The sequence below is a fragment of the Polypterus senegalus genome, chromosome 13 (assembly GCF_016835505.1).
Source record: "Polypterus senegalus isolate Bchr_013 chromosome 13, ASM1683550v1, whole genome shotgun sequence".
NCBI classification, from domain to species: domain Eukaryota; kingdom Metazoa; phylum Chordata; class Cladistia; order Polypteriformes; family Polypteridae; genus Polypterus; species Polypterus senegalus.
The window spans coordinates 96,292,759-96,304,967 of NC_053166.1; the positions used below are offsets into that span (position 1 = coordinate 96,292,759).

General features: G+C 35.8%; 1 protein-coding gene across 2 annotated transcripts in view; it reads right to left on the reverse strand.

The window, feature by feature from the left end:
• Nucleotides 1-12,209, reverse strand: part of aspdh (aspartate dehydrogenase domain containing) — a 68,569-nt gene that overhangs the window by 24,744 nt on the left and 31,616 nt on the right. For both annotated transcript variants that reach the window (XR_005636302.1, XM_039776075.1), the window contains exon 6: nucleotides 1,837-2,066. Coding sequence is in view for 1 of the 2 variants with exons in the window: in XM_039776075.1 (XP_039632009.1) it covers nucleotides 1,837-2,066 (230 nt within the window). In the remaining variant the exon portion in view is untranslated. The remainder of the gene's footprint in view (nucleotides 1-1,836; nucleotides 2,067-12,209) is intronic.

A 12,209-nucleotide genomic window follows, 5' to 3' on the forward strand; every position in this document is an offset into this window, starting at 1 on the left:
ACAGGTACAATAGGAGTAGCCCATTCACTTATAATCACAAGTTCCAGAATACCATACTTAACTATGGAATTCAATTTAGTGTCAAACTATGGTTGAAAAAGGCCTTCAGTAATTTTGGTTTTGTGGTAAGTGTGACAGTGATGTACTTCATGCTCCCCAGCTCACCAGAAAACAACTCAGCAAGTCTACTAAGAACTATATCCAATTTTATTTCCCCTGTGAACAGCATATATACATTTGGCCAATCCAATGTGATTTTATTTAACCATGCTCTCCCCAATAATGATTAGTAATCTCCTTCCACTACATAAAGTGATAATATTGCTTTCTACCCAATCAGTGGAACAGTCACCTTTATTGTCCACTCACGCAAAATGTTGTGTAAGCCCATTTCCATGCCCACTTTGAGATATAAAAAACTTGTCGTAAAGCCATGCATAATATCATGGCATCTTCATACCTTGCGTAAGCATTTTTCTGCTCGGTTTTGCAAACTGGAGGCACCCAGCATCAAAGCAGGGCTACTGTTTCTGTGATCTGCTCTTCTTTTTTAGATTAACATCCATGAAGCGGGCTTTATCAAATACACAAAGGTTAACAGCATATCATTTATCATTCTATAACATTCTAATCATTATAACAATATAATGGTGCACAGAATGGCCAAACTACTTCAAATATGATAGCTGCTTAAGCATTGTTACTCTCAGTGCACCAAAGAGAGAATTTTAACCAGTTTATCATATTTGTGTGTGGTAACCCAGCCAAAGGGGATGAACAAACCGGTGTGTTTCTTTATGCCAGTTCCAAGCCCGGATAAAAGGGGAGGGTTTTGTCAGAAAGGGCATCCATTGTAAAATTTTGCCAGGTCAATGTACGGACAACAATATATTGCATTATCATTGCATTTTTTTTTTTTTGATTTATAGAAAAATAAGTTATGGAGGAGTTGAATATTGAATCTCATTTTACCATAAAATGACAATAAAGGAATTCAGTTCAATAGAATAAAGCGTGTATATACAAATGATTATGGCTGGCTTCTAAGTCGATTTAGATTTCCAAGAGCTATCCTCTTGGAGCTGGGTGCTGTTTGAATACTAGGATGTATATTATCATTTTTATGATGAAATGCATTAAAGTATGTATATTGTGTGCTGTTGCGGCTTGGCTCCATGATCCTAGTCCCTTCTGGGATCCTCTTGACCCCGACATCATCGATAACATGACCAGATAGCCCAGGCAAATGAGGACACACACGATGCAAGGGATTGGGACACAAGTGTAAAAGAATGTAGTTTAACAGGCCAGAAGGGAGTCTCCCACAATAAAGATGTGTTACCCACGTATACCCGCGTGTACCCATTTCTCTTTGAGTACCATTTTTGAAATTGTGTTTATGATGCTGTATCTTGCCTGGCCAAACTCTCTCAGCTACAAAGTGCCATTAACCAATCTTGATTTAAACAACGGTTAGACTATTTACAAAATATTTAGTATGGTTTGTGATATCACATCTTAACCTGTTTCTGTAATACGCAGCATTGATTGTATTTCTGGCTGAACAGACTTTTTAAACCTTGCGATTGTGTTTTACTGAAAGTTAGTTTTAATTGTCATATTATAAAAACAAATAATACTTAAAAAAAGAACACTTTCTAAATATGACATACAGTATATTGGGACCCAAATTATGAAAATAGTGCAGTAAGCACAATATTTTACAAAGAGATGTAAACAATTGAATCCACAATCCTGTGCTTTGCATCGAACCCTTCTTAGCAGACAGTAAACTCTAAAGCTCTAAACCATTACCAGAGAACAATAACTACTCACTCTGGGTCAGCTACAAGACAGCCAGTGACTCCACTGAAGCCCAGGTTGTGGCCAGCTATTGCTGCAGCAGCCATAGTGTTGACATTGTTGGGAGCAAGTGGACAAAGATCCCGTACAGGACCACAGAAGAGAATCTTTCTACCAGGAACCCCTGTAGGAGGTAGTTGTGATGCTAGAAAGTCCACAAGTCTAAAACAGGAGGGATGCTTGGACATTGTAACCTTGAGGGCCTTGAGACATAGAAAGAAATAGAACAACATAGAAAGAGAAATAAAATAATTAATGAAAAAATGAGAACAAGGGAAAAAAATGAAACTCGGTAATATTAAGTTTAAAACAAAAACAATCAAACAATCAAAATACTTTGTTTGGATATTTAAATATTCTGATCTCTGGCATCAGATTTCCTCAAGACTACTGTGAAAAAGAATGAATATCACCATTAAGAGCAGATTACAAAACCTCAGCAACACATTTGCAGTCACATGTAGATATTCAACATACTTGTGTGTGTACAGTTTCATAAGATTATTTGCAAACTGTGAGATGCACTTAACAAAACTCCCAGGTTGTTATGTTTAACTGTCATTACACTATAATTTGGTTCAAGGAAAACATTCTGTTTTATTTTCACAACACCTGACCAGGAATTTAATCTTTTTTTATTTTAATTTCCTATAATATTAATTTTTACCAGCCCTATCAAAATTTACCTATCAAAATTGTGGTTTCTTCAATCTTTTTAAACTCACTGTAAAATGTAATCAAATTAAGAAGAAGTCAGTTTTTGCAGTTTTCTGGATGAACAAATACGGCTCCACTGTAAAATGTGCCGTAGCTAGGTTATTTTGCACCTTCAGCCAAGCTTATGTTATGGTGTGCCAACTGACTGTTTGGTAGCTAACCTGTGAACCTGTGTCTTTGCTCTTCCTTATGATCTGCACTCTAGGCATTAACCTTAATGGTGGCACCGACCCTAGCTGTCAGATAACATGTCATTTGTATCTGGGCCTGTAAATTGTCTGAATAAAAAGGAAATAAATGTCAAGAGTTCTTCAGGTAAATTGCACGTAAGACGATTCAGATCTTTTTTTTTTTTTTAATTATGTCATGTACTAAGTGATAAAAAGGTTCATGCAGTTCAATCCTTTTGCTGGAAACAGCTATAACCAATTAATATTTGATATGCCTGCGTATATTAGCAGGACTGCATTTACCAAGCTGACATGGTAGCAAGGAGACAAGCTTGATTGTTTGATGCGTACCTGATGAAAATTTGTGTTGAAAATGTACATACATCAGTTTTTAGTGAGTCATTTGCATGGAATGGTTGTAGTGACTTAGACCACAATATACTTGTATTGTAGCACAAACAGGCAATATATGGATGTAGAGGATAATAAACCTTAGCTTTCACAAAAGTCATTATTTTATGCAATTTTACATGCTTGACTAGTCCTTCAAACTTGAAAACTTTCTGCATGGCTATGGAAAACATGTTAACAAAGTTTACTTAACAATTGTTCTCTTGGAAGCTCACAGTAGACATGTGAGGGATATACCAGACATCTAAGATCCTGCTACATCAAATGGGGCAGTGGTAATGCAGTGGTAATTGTGCTTTTATTCACTATCTTAATCTGTTTTCTCTGCCTTTTTCTTGGTTGCTTATTTTGTCTCACTGTTTAAATCAAGGAGGCTACCAATATCTTCATACATTTTTAGCAGGTCTCAGTTTGAATTTCTGCTAACTTCAAAATAGAACAAAAAACTTTCTGTGCTCATATCACTTAACACTAGAATTACCAGAGTCTACGAAAAAACTCGCAGATCCGGCCCACCTTAAAACCGTTCACAACTCTCCGCCAGCGTCTTTTGTCTTCTAAATGTGCCGATAAAGACAAGCTGCAAGCAGCCAGTTATTCCTTCCCCCCACCGACTTAGAACGTGCACGAACTTCTCCCAGCTCATGCCTTGATTGATCATCTGGGAGTGAAGTGGAGTTTTAGAGTGGAAATAATATATCGTTATTTGGAACACTCGCATTTCATGTGTGTTCTGTTTCTACAGTAATCTGTGCAAACACATTGTTAAAACAGAAACTTTTTCATATTAAAACAGAAACTTTTTCATATTTTAGTAATAAATGTTACAAAATGTAGGCATAAAGTATAAAATGTGTGAAGCCTGAAGTCTAAAGATCAAATAAACACTTTCACAAAAGGTTCAAGAATGACATGACAGCTTCTGTGGTGTACTGGTAAGATTTGCTGAATTAGAGCATAGCAGGCTTGCTGTGCCTCAAAGACCCAAGTTTGATTCCCCACTCGGGAGAAAATGTTATTTTTTTTTATTTTTAACCTTCGCCGCTCTGCCTGCCTGCCCGAACTCCCTGTCTATCTATATAGTAATAACAGTAATTTTATTATCATATAGCAGCTTCCCTGTCTGCCTATCATATAGTGCCTTTCCTTCCTATCTATCTATATATCTATCCCCTTAGTTGTTTTTTTATTTATCTATTATACAATGCCTTCCCTGTTTATTTATATATCTAGTGACTTCTCTGCCTGTCTGTCTGTCTGATTACATATAGCGCTGAACTTACTGCTCTGTACTATTCTGTCCTCTGCATGTCCTGGAGTACAAAAGAAACACCACCATACAGCAACATGTGGGGACTGGCAAGATCGGGGAAAAAAAAACACGCGGTCACTGATTACAAACCACAAGATGAAAGAAAGAGACAATATATGTGAAAACATCATCGCACTAATACAATATTATTTGAAAACGAACAGCGTCAGATCGGGTTTGAATATACGCCCAATCTGACGCTGTTCATTTTCAAATAATATTGCATGTACTATACTATTTTAGAATAAAAACATACATTTGATTTCAGTCAGTCTGTAACAGCCAGAGTAAATGTATGATAATTGTAAAGGTTAGCTTTTTTTTTTAAATTCAGCTTAATTCTCTCAGTCACATTCAGGATCCGCCCCCGCATCTGACACTGCTGTTTTCACATAAAGACGCTCTATAGCTCAAATGTTATTTATTTGGATCACATAAAGATGCGCTATAGCTATAGATACGTAGAAGGCAGATTCGCCAGTGTTTGTGTGTCAGATCCCTTAGTATGTATCGTGATATACTGCAGAGCTATAGCGCGTCTTTATGTGAAAACAGCAGTGTCAGATGGGTAGGGAAGGATTCTGAATGCGACTGAGAGAATGAAATGTGAATAAAAAAACAAAACAAAGCTAACCTTTACAAGTATCATAAATTACACCGGCTGTTACAGACTGAAATCAAATTTATGTTTTTATTCTAAAATAGTAAGAATAAGAGCATTTCACTTCTCAAAACGGAGCCGTGCAGGATTGGACTCGTGACCTTTTGATTACCATGTGGCTTTTTTTTCTGTAGTTATATTTTTGAATAAAAGCACACTTGTTTTGTTATATATTTGTACCTTTTGTGAAAGTGTTTCTTTGATATTTGGACTTCAGGCTTCATACGTTCTATAGTTTATGCCTACATTTTGCCATTTACTACAAGAATATGAAAAAACATTTCTGTTTTAAAAATGTGTTAACACAGATTACTGTAGAAATGGAACACACATGAAATGCATGTGTTCCAAATAACGATCTATTATTTCCACTCCACTTCACTCCCAGATAATCAATCAAGGCATGAGCTGGGAGAAGTTCGTGCATGTTCTAAGTCGGTGGGGGAATGGAATAGCCGGCTGCTTGCAGCTTGTCTTTATCGGCACATTTAGAAGACAAAAGACGCTGGGGGAGAGGTGCGAACGGATTTAAGAAGCGATTTAATGTGGGACGGATCTACGAGTTTTTTCGTAGGCTCTGGTAATTCTAGTGTTAAACTTTATCTCCTGTTTTTCAGGCTATACAATTGATCACAGCAGGCAATAATCAAGGCAACTTCCAATCCTGGAAAGAACTGTTAGCCTCTTCTGGAATATATCTACGGACAGTCACACAAAATCTTCTGATAAGTTGAAATGATTAGTCAAGAGTCAACTAAAAGCATTAATGGATTTTCAAAAGATATCTGGACTGAAAATCAATTTGAATAAAAGTGTGCTTTTTCCAGTGAATTCTATAGCACACAATATCGGACCTTCCCATTTATCTTAGCAGATCAGGTTAAATATCTAGGGGTAAATATCGCAAGTAAATATAAAGCTCTTTTTCAATAAAGTTTTCTCTCTACATGGAAAAAATTAAACAAGACATGAATAGATGGTAGTAGTACATATAGACAGCAGCTGTCAAAATAGGTGTTAGTTTGATTGATGACTTTAAGCCCCGCCCCCAAATATGATTGATGCCGTTAAGCCCCGCCCCAATATGATTTATGAAAATATAAAAAATATGAAAATATAATTTAGGAAAATATGAAAATATAATTTATGTAAATATGAAACTATAAAAGTATGACTATGTATTTATAAGCTATAAACTTAGGACACGTGGGTTTATTTTATAAACACTAGGTTCAAAATTAATATTAAGAAATTAAATATACACTTATCTTGCAGTCATAGCTATGTGTAACTTTCTGAAAATATTCACACCCCTGCGCTTATAAACTCACGACACGCACGATCTCATTTTATAAACACTAGATTCAAAACTAATATTATAAAATTAAATATACACTTATCCTACATGCAAAGCCACGCATATGTGCGACCACATAAAAACGCTATAAAATATTCACACACCTGCTCTAAGTTATAAACTAATAGTAAGAAAATAAATGTGGTAGTAAATTATCAAATAAAAGAACTAATTAATGGTTTTTATTCACTTTCCTTATTACTTCAATAAGCTGACAACCACAACGTAGTCAGGACAAAGAAAAACAGCAAAAACACACCCCACTAAAAACCCAACCCACATACAAGAAAATAAATATACAATTTTCTAAAAACGATAGAGACTCTCTGCTCTAAGTTATAAGTTCACAACACGCATTTTTATTTGATAAGCACTTATCTTTCCTGCCCAGCCATAACTAAAATGATGTTCACCCCAGCCCCCTCAAACCAAACTAAGATTACGACACAGCCATAACTAAAAACGATTTTCACTCCCCCCTCTAAGTTATAAACTAATAGTATGAAAATAAATATACAATTTTCTAAAAATGTTATAAGTTGCACTAGAATTAAAAGAAATAAAATACATAGCCACTTTGTAAATTTGACTGGTACAAAACAATTAAGCTAAAAGACTTGTTTTTCAATTACTTCCCCCATCGGAAGATGTCAAATATGGATTTAACCATATGATCGACGACAGCCTGTCTCTTTAATTTAATTACAATGCCATAACAAGGCAGTGCCTTTCTGATTACATGATAATAATCTAAAATGCTTACCTGCTGTTTTAGGCCTCAGCAATAACTTTCTGAAAATATTCACCCCCGTTCTAAGTTATAAACTAACGACACACACGTCCTCATTTTATAAACACTAGATTCAAAATTAATATTCACTCGTCTTACCGTCATAGCTATGTGTAAACTTTCTGAAAATATTCACACAACTGCGCTTATAAACTCACGACACACACAACTTCATTTTATAAACACTAGATTCAAAACTAATATTATAAAATTAAATATCCACTTATCCTGCATGCAAAGCCACGCATATGTGTGACTTTCTAAAAAATATTCACTCCTAAAGTTGTAAGTTATAAACTCACCATACACAGCCTCATTTTATAAACACTAGATTCATAATTAACATTAAGAAATTAAATACAGTATATACACGTCTTGCCATTATAGCTATGTGTAACTTTCTGAAAATATTCACAGACCCGCGCTAAGATATAAACTCACAACACACACGACCTCATTTTTAGTCATGCATAGTTCTGCGTAGCCGTAACTGTCTTAAAAACTCTATAAAGTGAAATATTCACTTACCCAGCGCGTAAGACAAGTCCACGCAAGTGTGCCTACTTTTATAAATCCGGGGAAGTAAACTTTCTTTCACCGCCAGTAGGCATTTCGAGACCCAGGAAGCCTCCTGCCATGCGACCACATTTGGCTGCCAAATTTAAATGGAGAACAAACTTTCTTTCACAGGACATGGACACCTCTGGTGTTAAACTTCAGTTGATCAATAGCGAGAACCACGAAGCCATCTGCCAGGCGACCACATTTGGCTGCCAATTTTAAACACTTGGGAAACAAACATTAGTGTTAAAATATTTATTGTAACAATTCATGCTTTTTTATTTAATGAAATTGGAAAATCATATGATTATTAAACCAACCCCAAGCCATTCAACAGGGTTTGAGAAAAAGAATATAAGTTGCCTTTAAAATTCATAAGACCATGCTCTTTCTTAACTCGTTAATCGGCTAAATGTCAAAGCCTTTTTACATACCTATGGTCTAAGAACAATATTATTAGATGAACTACTTCCTACTAACGATTCTCTCTTATATACCAAAATGCACAATGAACTTTAAAAGCTTGCGAGAAAAGTTATTAAAAACCTCCGTGTTGAGCACAGCGGTTTCTCGCTGTATATGGTACTTGATAAAAAGTTATTTATATGCTGACTACAAACACAGCTCTTTCTGATACTGTATTTCAGCTGCGTTAATCGTGTAAATGTCAAAATTGATCTTGTTTCATATGGTTTGCATGTATCCCTATTTACATCAACTTTAAAATACACGTGGCTACCTAAGAAATGATCTCTCGGTAAAACATAACGTTTACATGATTTAAGCCCTTTCCAATTGATATCATTCATATTCAACTTGACCCTATAATGCTAAAGTCACAAAAAATCACTAGATGCATAAAGCGAAATGTTAAAAGAAAAAATGTACAGAACGTGTGCTCCCCAACTGTAAAGCCACACCCTTTTCTATACGCTTTTGACAACTCCATGCTGCAGTGCACTATCCAGTTAATGGCATCCTTACTGTCTCTCTTTTGGTGTGGTCAGACTTTAGGGAAATGCCCGCCTCATTGTTAGTAAATAACAATTTAACCCTAAATGCATTGTCATTTAGATTCAAGCTATTATCACTCCATCCTTTTGCTGGATTGTACATTATGGTCACATTTTGGTGCCTAAGCTTTAACACTTTATTTACTTATAACCTTTCTTTAACACAGAATTATGGTGGTTGCATTTTCTGTCTCTAAGAAGCTATGTCTTAAATGTTATGTTTTAAGTACACTATATTTTTGGTGGTAATTGTCATCTTAACTTTTCCTACATTATCCTGGATAATATCCCTAAATAGCACAATTCCGGCAAACCACCGAATAGATCTGAGAGAATGCCATATTCAGGTCAACAAGGTATTACAAAGTATTACAAATTATGGCCACTACAGATGTAGTAACACTTTCAAATGCTACAGGATCCTGGTTGTAATTTTTGCCATGGATTAAGGGAAGCCCACATTAACAAAGTGTGGAATGTTAAAGGGATTAAACGAAAAAAATCATCAGGATGATCATTTTGGCTTTACACAAAATATCAATTTACCAATACAGTGGCCATTCTGCATTGATAACTTTTAGTCAAAAAACAAATGATGGATTTATAAAATGTATCAGAGTCTTTCTTAAATTTTGCTGAATGTAAATACGGTAGTTTGTGCACTTTTACCGTGTTGAGGAAAGTGAATTTGTTGAATTCTAACCATGGGGAACAGAAGGTAGCAGTACTGCCTCACAGCCCCTCAAAGCTGAGTTGAAATCCTGACCCTATCTGTATAATGTTTATATGTTCTCTCTCTATCTACATGGGCTTTCTCATGGTATTTCACAAAAACATGTATATCTGGTTAATTACTAACTCCAAATTGGACTTGTTTCCTGCAATGGCATGAGCCCTAAATATAGTAGGTGGCGTGCCAGACCTTGTGCCTGGCCTTGGATTAATCATGTTCACAAATGAACATATGTACTTAAAAGGTTGGGTCCTCCACATGTTGGTTATGTTTATGCAATGTAAGTCTGATTTAGAATAGTTTTCCCCAAAACTGCAGGAACAGGTTCTGATACCACATCCTGAAAATGTATGGATGGTTGTGGCTTATTCAAATGATCCTGATAAAGAAAACCCAAGCTACTGTTTATTAATACTGTTTTCATATTACACCCAGATTCAGCCTGAGCAAACCTGAAATTTCCTTTCCTGGATTAATCAATCCGAGCTAAATGCATACAATCTTGATGTAAAGAAAATTTGCCTTGTGCATTATGTAGCATGTCAAAAGTACCTGGGGAATCAGAACTTCTAGTGTATCATGTAAAGTCAGGGAAAAATATAGAAAGCCTTGCCCCAAAGCTTTGTCACTGTGGGCCTCCACTAAACTCTCTGCATTTACTGGAAATTTTGCTCTTCAAGCAGTTTGAGTTTTGTCAGGAGGAAGTTGGTGAGACACCCAGGATAAACAAATGAAAGCCAATGTACTTACCGTTTGATTATCGGCATAAAGCTTAAGGTCATAGCCACTGAGCTCCACAAAGAATATTATTATGGTGACCCCTTCAAAACAGTGAACCCATTTTTTCGTTCGGAGCACTGTCCACCCACGTCTACCATTTTGAATGTCAGCTCTTTAAAGGTAAACTTGTTTTCTACGATCAAAAAAGGATGGAGTGATAATAGCTTGAATCTAAATGACAATGCATTTAGGGTTAAATTGTTATTTACTAACAATGAGGCGGGCATTTCCCTAAAGCCTGACCACACCAACAGAGAGACAGTAAGGATGCCATTAACTGGATAGTGCACTGCAGCATGGAGTTGTCAAAAGTAATGTAGAAAAGGGCGTGGCTTTACAGTTGGGGAGCACACGTTCTGTACATTTTTTCTTTTAACATTTCGCTTTATGCATCTAGTGATTTTTTGTGACTTCAGCATTATAGGGTCAAGTTAGATATGAATGATATCAATTTGAAAGGGCTTAAATCATGTAAACGTTATGTTTTACCGAGAGATCGTTTCTTAGGTAGGCACATGTATTTTAAAGTTGATGTAAATGGGGATACATGCAAACCATATGAAACGAGATCAATTTTGACATTTACACGATTAATGTGGCTGAAATACAGTATCAGAAAGAGCTGTGTTTGTGCTCAGCATATAAATAACTTTTTATCAATTACCATATACAGCGAGAAACCGCTGTGCTCAACGCGGAGGTTTTTAATAACTTTTCTCACGAGCTTTTAAAGTTCATTGTGCATTTTGGTATATAAGAGAGAATCGTTAGTAGGAAGTAGTTCATCTAATAATATTGTTCTTAGACCATAGGTATGTAAAAAGGCTTTGACATTTAGCCGATTAACGAGTTAAGAAAGAGCAGGGTCTTATGAATTTTAAAGGCAACTTATATTCTTTATTCTCAAACCCTGTTGAATGGCTTGGGGTTGGTTTAATAATCGTATGATTTTCCGATTTCATTAAATAAAAAAGCATGAATTGTTACAATAAATATTTTAACACTAAAGTTTGTTTCCAAAGTGTTTAACATTGGCGGCCAAATGTGGTCGCCTGGCAGGGGGCTTCGTGGTTCTCGCTATTGATCAAGTGAAGTTTAACACCAGAGGTGTCCATGTCCCGTGAAAGAAAGTTTGTTCTCCATTTAAAATTGGAGGCCAAATGTGGTCGCATGGCAGGAGGCTTCCTGGGTCTCGAAATGCTTACTGGCGGTGAAAGAAAGTTTATTTCCCCGGATTTATAAAAGGAGGCACATTTGCATGGACTTGTCTTAAGCGCCGGGTAAGTGAATATTTCACTTTATAGAGTTTTTAAGACAGTTACGGCTACGCAGAACTATGCATGACTAAAAATGAGGTTGTGTGTGTCATGAGTTTATATCTTAGCGCGGGTCTGTGAATATTTTCAGAAAGTTACACATAGCTATAAAGGCAAGACGTGCATATACTGTATTTAATTTCTTAATGTTAATTATGAATCTAGTGTTTATAAAATGAGGCCGTGTATGGTGGGTTTATAACTTAGAACTTTAGGAGTGAATATTTTTTAGAAAGTCACACATATGCGTAGCTTTGCATGCAGGATAAGTGTATATTTAATTTTATAATATTAGTTTTGAATCTATTGTTTATAAATTGAGGTTTTGTGTGTCGTGAGTTTATAAGCGCAGTTGTGTGAATATTTTCAGAAAGTTATTGCTGAGGCCTAAAACAGCAGGTAAGCATTTTAGATTATTATCATGTAATCAGAAAGGCACTGCCTTGTTACGGCATGGTAATTAAATTAAAGAGACAGGCCGTGGTCGATCATATGGTTAAATCCATATTTTTCATCTTCCGATAG